The sequence below is a fragment of the Bombyx mandarina genome, chromosome 18 (genome assembly GCF_030267445.1).
Source record: "Bombyx mandarina strain Sakado chromosome 18, ASM3026744v2".
In the NCBI taxonomy this organism is placed as follows: domain Eukaryota; kingdom Metazoa; phylum Arthropoda; class Insecta; order Lepidoptera; family Bombycidae; genus Bombyx; species Bombyx mandarina.
This window is the reverse complement of record NC_143224.1, coordinates 9211410-9228184: the sequence shown is the minus strand read 5'-3', so window position 1 is coordinate 9228184 and position 16775 is coordinate 9211410. Positions and strand designations below refer to the sequence as shown.

The 16775-nt window shown below is 35.7% G+C and overlaps 1 protein-coding gene and 1 long non-coding RNA gene across 3 annotated transcripts; both read left to right on the top strand.

Annotated features, from left to right (window-relative positions):
• Window positions 1-361: 361 nt before the first annotated feature.
• Nprl3 (GATOR complex protein Nprl3) lies at window positions 362-13084 on the top strand. 2 transcript variants are annotated; one of them, XM_089734673.1, is made up of 11 exons: window positions 362-729; window positions 2452-2664; window positions 3187-3281; window positions 4034-4250; window positions 5241-5395; window positions 6065-6196; window positions 6978-7142; window positions 7661-7838; window positions 8763-9435; window positions 10109-10302; window positions 11469-13084. In XM_089734673.1, exons 1-11 carry the CDS (start codon window positions 636-638, stop codon window positions 11621-11623), a joined length of 2271 nt encoding a protein of 756 aa, XP_089590799.1. In that variant the 5' UTR covers window positions 362-635; the 3' UTR covers window positions 11624-13084. The 2 variants fall into 2 exon arrangements, with proteins under 2 accessions (XP_089590799.1, XP_028027386.2); XM_028171585.2 differs by having other exon boundaries at window positions 377-834.
• Window positions 13085-14280: 1196 nt separating this feature from the next.
• LOC149501015 (uncharacterized) lies at window positions 14281-16274 on the top strand. The gene is made up of 2 exons (XR_016324614.1): window positions 14281-15725; window positions 16158-16274. It is a non-coding gene; the product is annotated as an uncharacterized LOC149501015 (long non-coding RNA).
• Window positions 16275-16775: the final 501 nt, after the last annotated feature.

Sequence of the window (16775 nt, the reverse complement as noted above, 5' to 3'; positions counted from 1 at the left end):
TTTTTTTGGTGGGAACACGCGGAGTGAAGTTGGTTGAATTGTTTCATTTTGTAAATTTAGTGTTCCACGGGCTTCAATATGTAATAATCGTAGTTTATTAACTGTATATCATCTGAGAAAATGCACAAATGTGGGAAAATTAAACAAAGCCTTTGAACGTAGCTTCTGAGGCTCTTTCAAAAGTCTCAGTCATCTCATCTCGTTTCATTTAATTTAATCCCATTTGATAAAAATCTGAAATTAATAAAATTTATCCCATTTCGCTTTATTTTATTTTTAGTATAAGAAAAAATAAGAACAAATTAGATTTGACTTAAAAGTCTTATTATCAGGCCATAAAGTCTTTAAAAAGCAAAGAGTATTGTAGTCTATGCCTAGTACTTATCTGTTTACCGAAATTAGTAAATTAGACTGTGTTTATAAACGATACTCTGTTATTTACCATTAATTTATAGTAAAATATTAACTAAGAAATTATTTACTCTTTGTCGCTGTGTGCTAAAGAACAGTAACAATGACTGCGGTGAAACTATTTCATACACTTTTAATTGTTATTATTCACAGCACAATGAAATAAAGTAATCATTTAAAGCAGATTGAAAACGTGTATTTGGGTTTGACGCAATACTAAAATCATGGAAGTTAATCCATTAAACATATTTTTTGTGAAATCTGACAGCAAGGGCGATAGGCTTTTGTTTAGATATCCATACACGATCGAACATAAAGGTGAGAATAAACAGAAGAGATGTGGCAGACACAACCCTTACGCAATTACTTCAACAGAGGATTTACTCCAGAATTCACAATCTCAAACGTCGAATATTTGCAAAGGTGAGGTCCTTCCAAATACATGAATAAAATATCCATCTACAGCATCAATATCTGTAACTGGTACAAGCTTCTTTCTCTTCACTCTCTTCTAATAAACCATTTTTCATTTTTACACCAATAATTTTGCTTATTTTATCATGACCTCAATTGAATGTAAACATAAAAGTAGATCTTGTTATGTTTACAATTATGTTGAAGATATTTGTTGTTTAAACACCAGCAGTCAAACTGCACCAAAGACAGCTGTATATTATTATGCACAGTACATAGATAATTGTTCATTAGTTACTTTTCTATAATAATTATTTTACATCAGAAAATTATTTCATTGTATATACCCATAACAAAATATATTTTGTAAAATAGATTAGCTAATGCTAGCCACATTGTGTAATGACTAATAATGTTAGTTTTTATTTCTTACATTAATATCTCCCTCACAATCAGTGAAATATTGAATTGGTTTTGCATACTGACACCTTTGCACTTATTACGTTGTTGAGTAATAAACATGTGATTTTAATGAGTTTGCTACATCACCTGCCTCTGTTCATATTAATTTGCTTATGGGATTGTGTAACTAGTAGTAAGCGTTTTCATTGCTTTTGATTTCTTGTCGTTTTCATTTGGATCATAACCTTGTTTGTGATTTTAACTTGAAACAGGTAAGGTAATGGATAAGTATTGCTGTTTTATCTAATTACGACATGGATATTTTGTATTGATTTCAATTGAGAAATGTATGTTTGTTACTAAGTCTTTTTAAATAACAACTCTGTAAATGCAAATAGTACAAATACACCACAATATAGTTAGTAATTAATATGTTTTATAATTTTATTGATGAACATAAGGTCACATGTTGGGTAACACGTCAGTTCACTGTGTGTCTGTTTTTATACAACAATCAATTAGCAATACTTTTTATTAAAAAGAGAACAAGTACCCTAACTAATACATTATGTGAATATAAGAAGACTTCAATTAACATGTATTGCAAAATTCATTAACATTAATGAAAAGGAAACAAAAGGGAAATAGAAAGGTAATAAAGATATCAGCTATACTTATATTATATAAATCTAGTGGTTTTTATGGATTTTCCATTATAACTACTGAACCATGCATCCGATTGACTTGAAACTTAGTATCCATGTAGAAAATAGATGTACTTAATGAATAGGCTAATATTTATGAGTCTTGGACTCCCTAATTATAATGACAATAAATAATAATGTTAATTTTAAATACCCAGCGAAGCAGATGAGTACGGCTAGTTTACATAAATAAACATTAGTATTAAACAAGTATATAAGGATGATGTATATGGTCATACAATTTTATACTCTCAATTTTTTTTAAACTAAGTGTGGAAATATAGTAACAAAGTGTACGAAACTTTTATCCTGGGTCATGTTATCAAATCAATTATACCTAGATTGGAACACTAAAGAAGGTTGTTTGGGAATCAACTCCTGGTGTACCATGTGGTATGGCAACAAGGGTTACTAACCATTGAAACAACATGGTCTTTATCAGGGAGGCAATCACAATAGAAGGTATTGGGTTGGTTTTATTACTCTTTCAAATCCATTCAGGCAAAATATGATTTAACAGGTCAACTAAGTGGTTTTACTGATGAAATGCTTTCAACACTGTTTGCTGTAAAAGCAGAATTATGTAACAAGAAATTTGAATTAAAAGTCAATGATGTGAGGTTTGTTGGTCATCCAACATTGCTGCCCTACCGAGCAAATAAAGATGATACTGCTGCTATGATTCTCATAAATATAGTTTTTGCTTTACAAGCCTCTGCTAGTCATTCTATAGGTAAGTACAGTTTAAGATTGATACAAGTTACAAATGCAATGTATTATTTTTTAATGCAAATAATTGAATGAAATTAGTTAGTCATAACTTTATGGAAAGTAGGCATTCTGGCTATTGGCTAAATTTTAATTGTACTTTAATATTACTGTAGCAAGACTTCTAAATATGCTTATTATAAGAATTGCATGGCCAGAATGCTGCCAGAAAATGTACATTTTATCTATACTCTATACTAATATACTAATATAATATTATAAAGAGGAAAGATTTGTTTGTTTGTTTGTTTCGAATAGGCTCCGAAACTACTGGACCGATTTGAAAAATTCTTTTTCCATTAGAAGCCGACATTGTCCCTGATGAACATAGGCTACTTTTTTTTTTTTTTTTGTTTCATGTGTGTTTTAATGTTTCCGAAGCGAAGCGAGGGTAAAAACAGAATAGAATGTAGATTTCATCATAATCATTTTGTAAAACACTTCTAAAATACTTTTGTAAATAATTAATTGTGTGTTTAAATTACAGTAAAATGTTACTATGATTTGAGTAAAAGGCTGGGTAAAGCACTGAGACATGAAGAAAAAAGATGTTCATATTTAACAGAAGAAATGAAAATTATGGTAAATAATTATAAAATTAAATGTACTTTTTAGGAATCAAAAGTAGTATAAACTAAAACAGGAAAATGTGTTTTGAATATTTTGTTTTGTTGTTTTGATGCCTAGAGAGGAAATTCACGTGACTAGGAGATGTATGGAAATGGTAGTGGGGGAAGAGGTCGAACGAAGAAGACATGAATGGAGTGTGTGAATGGACAATATGAGAGAGAGAGAGAGAGAGAGAGAGGAACAGAATGAGTGTCGAGATGAGGGCTATTAGAATTTGCTGATTGCTGGCCCGACATAGTGGAGACAAAAAAGATTTTGTTTTGTTACATTTTTGAAATTGTCATGGCCTAAAGGATAAGATGGTTTTCGAATACCGCAGGCAAGTACCAATTTTTCTATTGAAATACGTACGTATCAAATGTTCACGATTGACTACTACAGGGAAGGAATAACATTGTGTAATAAAAATGAAAACCGGTAAAATTATAATTTGCGTAATTACTGGTGGTAGGACATCTTGAGTCCGCATGAGGAGGTACCACCACCCTGTCTATTCCTGCCGTGAAGCAGTAATGCATTTCGGTTTGAAGGGTGGGGCCGCCGTTTTAACTATACTTGAGACCTTAGGACTTATATCTCAAAGTGGGTGGCGCATTTACGTTGTAGATGTCTATGGGTTCTTGTAACCACTAAACACCAGGTGGGCTGTAAGCTCGTCCACCAACCTAAGCTATAAAAATTATTATTTTTTCATATTTTTACAGCTAGCTGCTCATGATGAAGTGAATGAGAGGAACGACAGTGAAATTAATGGTGATAATGAAGAAGAGGAAGAGAATCTCCGACATTCTGTTAGTTCTACAACATATAGTGTAGATAATGGCCTTGAGGGAGGCCCAATGTCTGCCTACCACTTAATATTACAAAGGAGTTCCTTAGCTAGGTCCATGAAGTCTGTCTTTGAGGAACTAAGTAGCACAGGTTAAATACTTTTCTTAAAATATAACATATCTAGACTAAATTTTACTGGTGGGCCTAGTACAATAAACTTTTGTACTAGGCCTACATGGTATTAAGTGGTTACTGGAATTGAAAAACTTCACAGTCTGAATGCTGCCCTTGAGATATTTGAGATGCCATCGCTTTAAAGATATGAGACATGTCTCGACTATATGTATAATATAACAGGTGGTCTCCTCTTCGTACCGAAATTAATTACGGCTTTGCAGCAGATAAAAGCAAGGTGCTGGTAACCGCACAGACTCATCAGAACATGTTATGTGCGTATTACAACAATTAATATCTGTCTTTGTAATTTGCACACCGTTTTTTTTTTTTTTTTTTTTTTATTGCGTAGATGGGTGGACGAGCTCACAGCCCACCTGATGTTAAGTGGTTACTGGAGCCCATAGACATCTACAACGTAGACGCGCCACCCATCTTGAGATACAAGTTCTAAAATCTCAGTATAGTACAACGGCTACCCCACCCTTCAAACCGAAACGCATTACTGCTTCACGGCAGAAATAAGCAGGGCGGTGGTACCTATCCGCGCGGACTCACAAGAGGTCCTACCACCAGTAATTACGCAAATTATAATTTTGCGGGTTTGATTTTTATTACACGATGTTATTCCTTCACCGTGGAAGTCAATCGTGAACATTTGTTGAGTACATATTTCATTAGAAAAATTGGTACCCGCCTGCGGGATTCGAACACCGGTGCATCGCTTCAACACGAATGCACCGGACGTCTTATCCTTTAGGCCACGACGACTTCAATGGTTCACCGTAATGGTTGAGTCGCACTATATAGGTACACTGGACGTCTTTTCCCTTAAAGTCACGACGGCATCATACCTAGTAACAAGTGATTCTGATAACTGTAACTCTTGAAGAGGAAGCTAGTTCCATTGGCTTAAATACAAAAACTAGATTTAGATGTGAAATTATCTTTTGCTTTAATTTTCAGGCATAGTTCAAGTCCGTGTAAATAAATGGGTGCTTCTATCCTTCTGTTTGCCGCACAAAGCCCATCAAATTCACAATAGAGGATTAATAATAGAACCGGAAACAATAGACAAATGTTTGCAAAAACTGAGGCCATACCACGGCATGCTACTACTTGTAAGTAATCAAATGTACATACAACTTTTTTAGTGTTTATGAATATTGAAAATTTTAAACATAAAAGAAAAGTGACTTCGACAAATTAAAATGAGAATATCATCAAAATAGTAGTAAACAAGTTTTTTATTTATTTTATTGCCCTTGTAGGCAGACGGGCATACGGACCACCTGATGGTGAGCGGTTACCGTCGCCCATGGAATTTAGTAATGCCAGGGGCAGAAACCAAGCCGCTGCCTACCGCTTAATACTCTTCTCAATAATGTTTTCCGTTACTACATTTGACGTTTCTAATATAAGAACTGTATCCTTTTTTTTATTTTGTTTATTACCTAGACGTGTGGACGAGCTCACAGCCCACCTGGTGTTAAGTGGTTACTGGAATCCATAGACATCTACAACGTAAATGCGCCACACACCTTGAGATATAAGTTCTAAGGTCTCAGTATAGTTACAACGGCTGCCCCACCCTTCAAACCGAAACGCATTACTGCTTCACGGCAGAAATAGGCGGGGCGGTGGTACCTACCCGTGCGGACTCACAAGAGGTCCTACCACCAGTATTACGCCAATTATAATTTTGCGGGTTTGATTTTTATTACACGATGTTATTCCTTCACCGTGGAAGTCAATCGTGAACAAAATTTACGTTGTTAATTTACTTTAAGGTGAATCCAAATGATTTGTTGGCGTCGATACCACTGGATGGCAGCTCTGCATTGCTGCGACTTATTAAACTATATAGCCCTCTAAAAAGTCTTCAAACACTGGCCATAGAAGCGGATCTGACATTCAAACAGGTATAAACAGTATAAATCCATAAATAAGTCAAAATTTTATTGTTTTTCTTCTTCTTTTTCTTTTAGATTAAAAGGGAAGTCTAAAAAGCAACCGATTTAAGAAATTAAATATGAGCTAAATTTCTCATTATTTTATAATTAATAATCAAATCAATAGTGTATAAGTAATAACAGGGCTCTGTGACTATTTACTCGAACTAAACTAGTCTTATCTAGTAATTAACATACATATTGTGTACATGTCATTTGTATGTTTCAATGAATACTCTCGGAGTAAAATAATTATAATTGATATAACAGCATGCATAAGCACAATTAGCGGTTCGTGTTTTGAGTACTTAAAAGCAAAGTGATTGGTAAAAAATGATAATTACATAGTGATATGATACAGCCTTCTTCAAGGCTTAAATATAATCCTGGCTGGTCGGCAATGGCTTGGTGGTCTCTGTACCGCTGCTGATGTCCATGAGCGACAGTGACGACTACTCAGTATCGAGTGGGTCATAAAATCGATGCCCATCATACCTGAACAAAAATAAAAAACCAAAATTAATTACCTTTTAGAACTCTTCACTTCAATCTCTATCACTTACATATTAAAACTTTAAATTAAATTTTTTAAACTGTTCTGTACCCTAAAATAATATTTTTGTAGTATTTAAAGGGACAGTGAATACCAATCTTTAAATAAAAAAGTAAACCAAGTTAAGCTAGCTCTATGAGCGACAATAATATTTCGTTTCAGGTTTAATTGTGTAAAATGTTTTTCGAATTATTCTAGGTCTCTCAACTAACTGGACATTTAGTATATTGGGCTAAAGCGACGGTGATCTATCCATTGTGCGAAGGGAATGTATACGTTGTGGCCCCGGGCGCGAATATTCACATACATTCACCTCTTGTCGATGAATTCGCCAAGGAGTTTCCTGGGTTGTGTTTATTACAAGTATGAGACATTCATTATTTTCTTTACGCAATTTAATTTATAAAGGAATTAAAGTATCACAAAAAAAAGTGTATAATAGAAACTTACTTATGTTTGCTCACCCTATGATGATGAAATTTGACAATAATCACAGACAAGATTTTCGATTAATTTTAATTTTTAAATGGCATTTTAAAAACAAATCCAAAAAAAAATAGTAATGTCAATAAACCTCGACAATTGCTACCAAAACGAAAGAAAGTTAATAACTGACTGACTCGGTGGTGCAGTGGTTAGTGGTCCTGACTGTTGCGCTGAGGGTCGTGGGTTCTATTCCCACATCGGGCAAGCATTGTGTGATGAACAAGTTGTTGGCTCTTTGTCTGTTTGATTGTGAGTGGTAAACGTCGGCCATGAACTTTAGCAATGTCAGGGACAGAGCCAAGCCGCTGCCTACCAATTAATTACCTACTATTATTATTACATTTAAAAAATATCTGTGTTTAGTTATTTTATTTACGTTATTTCTGTATTTGCAGATGCTCAGTGAGTTTTCTCTGCCGGCTCCGCTGTGGTACATATCGCGGAGCGCGGGCGGCGGGTGCGGGGGCTCGGCGCGGCTGGCCCGCTGCGTGGCGTGGCTGTTGCAACGCAGACTTTTGCTGCAGCTTCATACGTACGTGCAGTTCAATTCGCCGCATTGGGGACGTGATGCAGGTCAACAATGTTTTTATGCCTTAAATTGAACCTCGTAGCCAACAATCAATATTTAAAATTTAATTGAACTGTAAATGAAGCTCCTGGTGGTAGGAGTCCGCACAGTTAGGTACCATCACCTCGCCTATTTCTGCCGTGAAGCAGTAATGCGTTTCGGTTTGAGACCTTAGAACTTATATCTGAAGGTGGGTGGCGAATTTACGTTGTAAATGTCTATGGGCTCCAATAACCACTTAATACCAGGTGGGCTGTGAGCTCGTCCACCCATCTAAGCAATAAAAAAAAACTTTGCCAGAAACATTTGTGGAGACCGGACTGAACGCATCTTTATTAGGTGTGACCTCATTTAGGTAGCCATAGATACACAACGATTAGCTACTTATGAGTTAATGCATTTGGTAGTGAAAAAAAGTTGAAGTGAAAAAACTTAGTTTTAAATTTTATTTAGTAAAGTACAAAACCCAAATATCGAAGAATAGTGATTGCATATTAAATAAAAAATATACCATTTGATTATCATTGAAATAGGTCTTTGCCTTATAGGTTATATGTGGCATCTAGCATAGTAACAGTTCAACATTAAATGATTAAAACTATACTTAAAAACTTAAACTATGCATAAAGCTATGCTTAAAACATATAATATAATTTCATTAAAATCTTATGACTTTTGAATGAACAGCCTTGCAGAACGTTAAGTCAGCGATTTAGAGTGAGGTACACTTAAACATTTATCAAACAAACTTTTATATTCTTTTCTAAATTGGATAGTTAAGATAGTTATCAAAGGATTTATAGAATACGATATCTTTATATGATGTAAAAATAAACAATGATTTACAAAAACAAATACATTTTTTTGAATGTTTTAACAAAATTTATAGTACTATAATAAATTTTGAAACTTGACACTTTACTTTTCAGACGGCAAAGAGTATTACTGCGAAAAGCACGACATATATAACAGATCGTGCAGCGTGTCGTTCTCCTCGCTGAACCAAATGCAACTCAACGTACCTGAGCCCGTCGAGCCCAGGGACAACACGATATTCCCCGATTCGGACGAAGACTACCCCACCGAAAACAATCTCAATCAAACGGATTTCTCTCACACCAGACCAATAATAATCGATTCGGATCGAAAGAAACACGAGAAATTTCACGAAAATGATTCGGCGAATCATTCGTTCGACGACGGCATCGACGTTGTCGACGGAATCAAGACGAACGGTTGCGATTACGATAATCAAATTGATAAACAAAAGAAACACGGCAACTCTGTGGACAGCGGCATCTCCAACAACATAAACGGCACGGCCGGTAATAGTATAGAGGCGAACGGCAACGACGCTAGTCACGCTGAACTCTCCAATGGCGAAACCGTCACTTCCGATGATAAATCGAAAGGCCTACCTTCGAGACTGTCGGATTTGTCGCTCAAGGACAACGACAACGCCGCCAACAACACGAGCAGCGACGAGGACCGGTTCGAGAGCGACCAGGACGTTTCGCCGCGCACCAAAACGAACGGCTTGACGAACGGATCGGAAAAGAAGGACGGGGTTTCTTTAAATTTGAAACTGCAAAGCGAAATGAGGTTAGCTATCTTTAATTATTAAATCATAGATTAGTAACCGACTTCATGAGCTACTTTTTTTTTTTAATTGCTTATATGGGTTGACGATCTCACAGCCCACCTGGTGTTAAGTGGGTACTGGAGCCTATAGATATCCACAATGTAAATGCACCTAATTTAGATGTAAGTTCTAAGGTCTCAAGTATAATTACAACGTCTGCCCCACCCTTCAAACCGAAACGCATTACTGTTTCACGGCAGAAATAGCCAGGGCGGTGGTACCCACCCGCGCGGACTCACAAGAGGTCCTACCACCAGTTATTACGCAAATTATAATTTTGCGGGTTTCATTTTTATTACACGATGTTGTTCCTTCACTGTGGAAGTCAACCGTGAACTTTTGTTGAGTACGTGTTTCGTTACAAAAATTAGTACCCGTCTGAGATTCGAACACCGGTGCATCGCGCAACGTAAGAGGCCTGCGTGCCAAACAAAGAATCTTCTCTTCTGCGTCTTGTAAGCCCGCCCGACGGGTGGGACGGAGTTGTACTATAGAACTGAGACCTAAAACTTATATCTCAAGTGATAGTATTTACTTTTTTGATCTTTATGCGTCACGGTAACCACTTAACACTAGATGAACTGTGAGCTTCCCGCACCGGCTCAGTATAGAAATAAAAGCAATGTTTCCCAGTTTCCAGCCGCCGACGGTGTGGGGCGGGTCGGCCAGCTGTGACGTCACCGACGCGTGCCGAGCGCCCGCCGAGCCGGAGTCCACCGAGTCCCTACTGCACACGTTCACGGCAGAGGAGCGAACCGTATTGTCCCACATTCCCGCCTCGAACAACACTGACGACTTACTGCTGCTAGCCCAGCTACATAAGAAAGGTTATCATAACATTTCAGAAACCTTACTGACGCTTAACGTTATATGGTTTATTTACTGGTGGTAGGAACTCTTGTGAGTCCGCACGGGTAGGTACCACCACCCTGCCTATTTCTGTCGTGAAGCAGTAATGCGTTTCGGTTTGAAGGGCGGGGCAGCCGTTGTAACTATACTGAGAACTTAGAACTCATATCTCAAGGTGGGTGGCGCATTTACGTTGAAGATGTCTATGGGCTCCAGTAACCACTTAACACCAAGTGGTCTGTGAGCCCGTCCACCCATCTAAGCAATAACAAAAAAATATATACGCGAATATGCACTTGTTGCTTATTCATTTTTTTTTCTGCCCATTTAAGCAAACATACGGCCCAGGTGAGTGGTTATCGTCGCCCATGGACGTCAACAATGTCAAGGGTAGAGCTAAGTGATGAAACCTGTTTGATAAAAGTTCCTGGCATAAAACAACCGACGTGCGATACAGATAATGTAAAACAACTCTAACAGTCGAATCAGTTTTATTTATTACATATAATTAAAGAACTCGCGCCGAGCACATGTAGATTGTCAGTTGTCTCACCCTTCAAACCGAAACGCATTACTGCTTCGCTACTGAAACAAGTATAGTGTGAGTACTGACCTATGTGGGCAGTACCTCGTACAATCTGTAATTACGCAAATAATCAAAAGTAAACATTATCACATTATGATTTATTTTGTATAGTTATAATAAAATACAATACATTAGAATATCAAATTTAGGATGCACAATTAAAAAAAAATCATAAACGAGCTTTATCTACCTTCAATTAGAATGTAATAGTGCTCATTGCATCAGCTTCCGGTCACCGCTTTCGTCGTCCGTCGCTTGCGACGAAGGGCTCGACGAGTAAATTAACTCTCAGACACAGCCCACTGAGTTTCTCGCCGGATCTTCTCAGTGGGTCGCGTTTCCGATCCGGTGGTAGATTCTGCGAAGCACGGCTCTTGCTAGGGTTCGTGTTAGCATCGTCGTCAGGTTTGAGCCTCGTGAGCTCACCTACTAGCCACGGTTACGCTGACATAGCCTCTCAAGGCTATCAGCTTAGGTAGGAATAAAAAAAAAAAAAGCATCAGCTGTTTAATATTTTGTTATATTTTTATATTTTTTAGTATAATATTTTGTTTTCAGGCTATTTCCGCGGCGAGCAGCATTTAGAAGAGATCATGTTTATGGAGAACGTCAGTCGTTCACAGCTAATGCAGCTTCTAGACAAATTCAAAGATGTACTCATCACCTTTGAAACAGAAGATCCCGCTGTGGCTATGCTCTATCCATATCAATAGGCGTACGCCAAAGCAAACAAAGTGATTGTATTCTAAAGCCTTTAAGCATAATTGCGAAAATGTAAATTTTTATTTGTAATTGTATAGCTCAAAATCACAAAATGACAAGTTTGAATGCACTGAGCTGTCAGTCTCCACTTCACGGTCATACGTCATCTTCAGTCTTGTAATCAGTGACGTATACAATATATAATTAGACCATACATTGCCCTCTGTAGATGATGCCAGTGCATGTGGGAATATAAAATAATGGATATACCCAATAAATATATAATAGATATTTAGGAATATACCCATTAAACTTTGATTAAACCTAATATGTCAATCATGCTCAATTTACAACAAGAAACAGTACAAAATAATGATTCTACTGAGTTCCAAGAATGATGAAAGACTAATGATTATGTAGTTTACACACTGTCGATACTGGGTTGACCGATTACTTTTCATGATGAACAACAAAGTCATTTGTGTAGAGCCACTAGTCACGTCAGCTGTTCCACGTTGATGATACCATGACATAAACATTCCGTGAGCTCCCAATAAGTTGTACCATGGTTCGACTCTATCGAATCTAAGACGTACGAAGTCATAGACCACGAGAAGAGCACTTGTGTTTTTAATTTTTACTGGTCGTCGATTATTTATGAATTTAATGCCCTAAAGGTACTAAAGCGATCATAGCCTCTGATGCCCAAAAGAAATTTCGTTTATAATCACCATGCTAAAAATGTTATTTATTCAAAGAGTTCTTTCTCGTTTCTCGATCTTTAAAATCGTTTTCTTTATTGATAAGATCAGAAGTAAAGCAATCTAACATACTTTAGTTGCAATCCCCCTGTTAGTTGCCTTCGAAGACAATAAGAGTCCAGTTTGTTTTTTTTTTAAAAAGTTCTACCTGCAAAAAAATATATCTGTCAGTCTGTCCATTAGAACACATTGAGGGCTGCTACAGTACTGACCAAGGTGAACTATGTTTGTAGGCTGGTTTCTCATTGTTTAGTAAAATTCTATTTATGTAAAGTGAAATGTTCTGTTTGTTCTTCATATTGATATGCTGGCCATAAATTCTTAGAAATATTTTTTTTAATAAAATTATATCATCCTAATAATGCGTCAATCAAAACTCATCCTAATCTTATTTATTGTGTTTTATGAACTTTAAGTAGCTCAATAGAATTTACGTTAAATTATACATATACATATTTTTTATTTATTAAAATTGTGCAATCTCGTTCGAGAACTCGGGTTGAAAACACCATGTTTAAAAAAAGTGGATGTCTAGTGACACCAACTTAGATGTTTTTGAAAAACCGAGGCTGTAACGTTTTATATTTAGTCTTAGTTTCCAGTTCCTAATAAAATGTAAATTATTTATACCGTATTAAAGATATATTATTATTTCAAAACAGTAAATGCCTACGAGTGAAATTTTCGTTTCGAATACATTATCCAACTCAATGATGATTATTATTTGTACCTACCCACTGTTCTCTATAAAAACCTTACTTTACCAATCTTATCTTTGTAAGATGAAAATTTTGAATCATTCAGAAGTAAAATCTCATTATTCATAATGAAATAAAAATTTGAAAATCAGTTACAGCAAACTCTTCTGTGGTAGAAGCGTTTTGTGATTGGTAGATTGAAACGTGTAAATTAACTGATGTTAAAAATTGACTACTCAACAGATCGTAATGACATTTTGTACGTACTCCCTACCCCCGATAAAAGAATATTTGTTAGGCAGAAAAGTATTGCTCCCTAACGGTACATTTGACTTCATTAACGCGAGTGTAGTTGTGTGTTATAGCCTGTATATAATATGCCAGATACGTTTTAATAGGCACCAGTCAAGTTGAATTTCTGTACCATAACCTACATTACTACTATCTGTACCATAACTTACATTAACCTTATATCGAGCTACTCCATTATCCTAAGTTATTCAGCTAATCTAAGAAATATTCTGAAACAAATATATTTATAAAATAAACAATTACATACTTTGTAAATTTGTTTTTTTTTGTTGGTCCACATCGCACAGTGGGTCGATACTATGATTTTAGTGACTTAGGCACCAACTTTGTTTTTTTACATTTTTCTTTATGTAGATAGATAGAGCTCGTTAATCTCAATAATAATTGTTTTGGGCAAAAATTACAAAAACTTTATAGTTTGGTCAGAAAAATGTGTTTTGTGATTTTTTTGTATGGAGCGGGTCACATTAAAGTAAATCCCTGCTAAGTACCGCGAGGTCCCGCTTTGAAACTTTATTTTCCTTACACCTTGTCGTCTACTATCATTTGATGCTGTGAACATGTGCATAAAGTTGCAACTCTGCCAAATAAATGGATCGAAAAAAATGAATAAATACATAGAATAAAAACCTTTATATTTTTTTTCGTAAGTGCTTTTAAGTTAAATTTGATATGGATTAGTAAGTAAAAGCACATAATGATACCCATAATTACATAATACCTAACAGCAATACATTTAGTAGGTCTCTAATTAAGCAATCTCTCTAATTATTAGGATAGTTAACATTATTTAATGAGAATAACTAGTTAAGCAGCCATTACTGGGTAGTAGAAAATATAGTAAACATTTGTTTGTCTCTGGAAGTATAAAGTGACCATGTTTATTATATACTGACTAGTGTTCGTTTATTCGTACTACTACTGACATCTCGTGATTGTCGTTGTGATCTTCCTTTTTCCGAATAATTTTGTTAACAATTTAGAATTATTTATGATTTTAAGAGAGCAACTACAGTCGCTGTCTGATAATAACAAACTCTTTCAATTCCTAAAAAATCAAATAAACGTGACCGAAGAGAAAAGTATTGAGCTCCAAAAATTCTGTACGCACTTTTGTTCAAATATAAGTGCAATATGAAAACGAAGTAGTCGTATGTTAGCACAGTTTATAAGAAAAAAATGTGATTGGTTAGAAGGTGCAATAAACTGGCCCGTAGGAATGATACCTGAAGCTATCAACGCTGCACAGGAAAGGCTCGAGGTTTCTAATACTGAAGATGTTGAAAATGTACCACCCTCAAATGTACTACAGAAGCCTCGATATCTACTTTTACACCTCGAAAACCTTTTGAAGAATTGGGATCCAGGCAAAAACGAAGACGCATTGAACAAACTTACCAATCGCTTTCGTTATCCCCGGATGAAATGAAAGCTACTACAATTGATAGTTTGAGAAACACTGGAAATGAAGATGTAGGAGAAATAATGAACCACTAGTCAAATCACCCCGAAGATCTAGAAAAAGTTAAGGAGTGTTTAAGTACAAGTAAAGTGAAAAGTAGTACATATTCTCCCGATAAGGCCCTATTAGTTTCACTTAAATTAAGTAAGTGGCAGTATATGAACCTAAGAGAAGCAGCAAGTGAAAATGGGTCTGATTTATACCCTTCTTAATATAAAATTAAGCAAGAAAAGACCAAATGTTATCCAGGGAAAGACGAGGTAATTATTACTGAAGAAGGAGCTGATATTAAAATGCAAGCATTACTAAACTTGGCGCTATATAGGCTTTAAGATGTGATTACTTCGGATTTGGACTCAGCAAGAGAGCTACTGCTTATAATCAAATAGGCTTTGATAGAGCCCCAGGTCAAAGTAATTATAAACAGAAAACTGAAACAGAGTTTAATGATTCATCTATTTTTATGGTCAGTCTAGTTCCTATAAGGCTTCAGAAATTTGATGGAACAGTTGTTTGGGAAAACGATCTACCCTAATCAACTTTTTATTGCCGTCCAATAATGTTTAAATTTACAAAAGAAACGCAGTCAACAGTGGCAATTATAAAAGCTAGCATAACAGAAGAAATAGAAAGACTTCAGCCATCAAAAATCAAACAAGTTGAAGTGAAGCATCAATTGCACATGACGATGATAGACGGCAAAATAACCTCATATTTGTCAGAAACCCTTTTTTGCTGTCTGTGATATTTAAATTTTAAAACCGTCAGAGTTTTTGGGAGTCACTTGCTTGTCAAAGAGAAAATAATGAAGAAATATTCCAATATGGAATGCCATCTTTACATGCCTGGATAAGATGCATGGAGTGCTTACTTCATATCGGTAAATATAATTTTATTACTTCACAATTTTTTCCTGTGAGATTATTTTTATATGACACTTTTTTGTTTGCGTCTTATCGTTTGGACTTCAAGAAATGGGGTTGCAAGGGGGGATGACAAAGAAAAAATATCAATCAGAAAGAGCGCTATACAGCAAGCGTTTAAAAAGGAATGCGGTTTACTTATATATGTTGTCAAGCAAGAAGTAGGAACAACCAATGACGGCAATACTGCCAGAAGATTTTTCAGGGATGCAGAAGGAACAGCCCGCATAACAGGAATACGTAAGGATTGAATAGAGAGGTTTCACTTGATTCTTCAGACTGTTGCATCTGGAGAGCGCGTAGACCTTTCCAATTTTTCCGAATTTTGTAGATAGGTATACTGCAGAATTGTATGTTAATTTATATCCCTGTTATTATATGCCTTCCAGTATCAATAAATTGTTGGCTCACGGCGGTGATATACAATAATGAAGAACTTTGGTGCCATTCGAATAGGTAAGCTCTCGGAAGAGGTAGCGGAAGCTCTCAATAAAGATTTTCGGAAATATACAGAGAGTTGTTATTCTAGAAAAATAAGTAGAACGTCGACTAATGAGGATATTTTACACAATCTTCTTTTGTCTTCTGGCCCAAAGATCGAATGGTGAAACAAAATATACAAAACTTAGAGAGATTGCTAAATTAGAGACCTACTAAATGTATTGTTGTTAGGTATTATGTAATTATGGGTATCATTACGTGCTTTTACTTACTAACCCATATCAAATTTAACTTAAAAGCACTTACGAAAAAAAATATAAAGCTTTTTATTCTATGTATTTATTCATTTTTTTCGATCCATTTATTTGGCAGAGTTGCAACTTTATGCACATGTTCATAGCATCAAATGATAGTAGACTAGACAAGGTGTAAGGAAAATAAAGTTTCAAAGCGGGACCTCGCGGTACTTAGCAGGAATTTAATTTAATGTGACCCGCTCCATACAAAAAAATCACAAAACACATTTTTCTGGCCAAACTATAAAGTTTTTGTAAATTTTGCCCAAA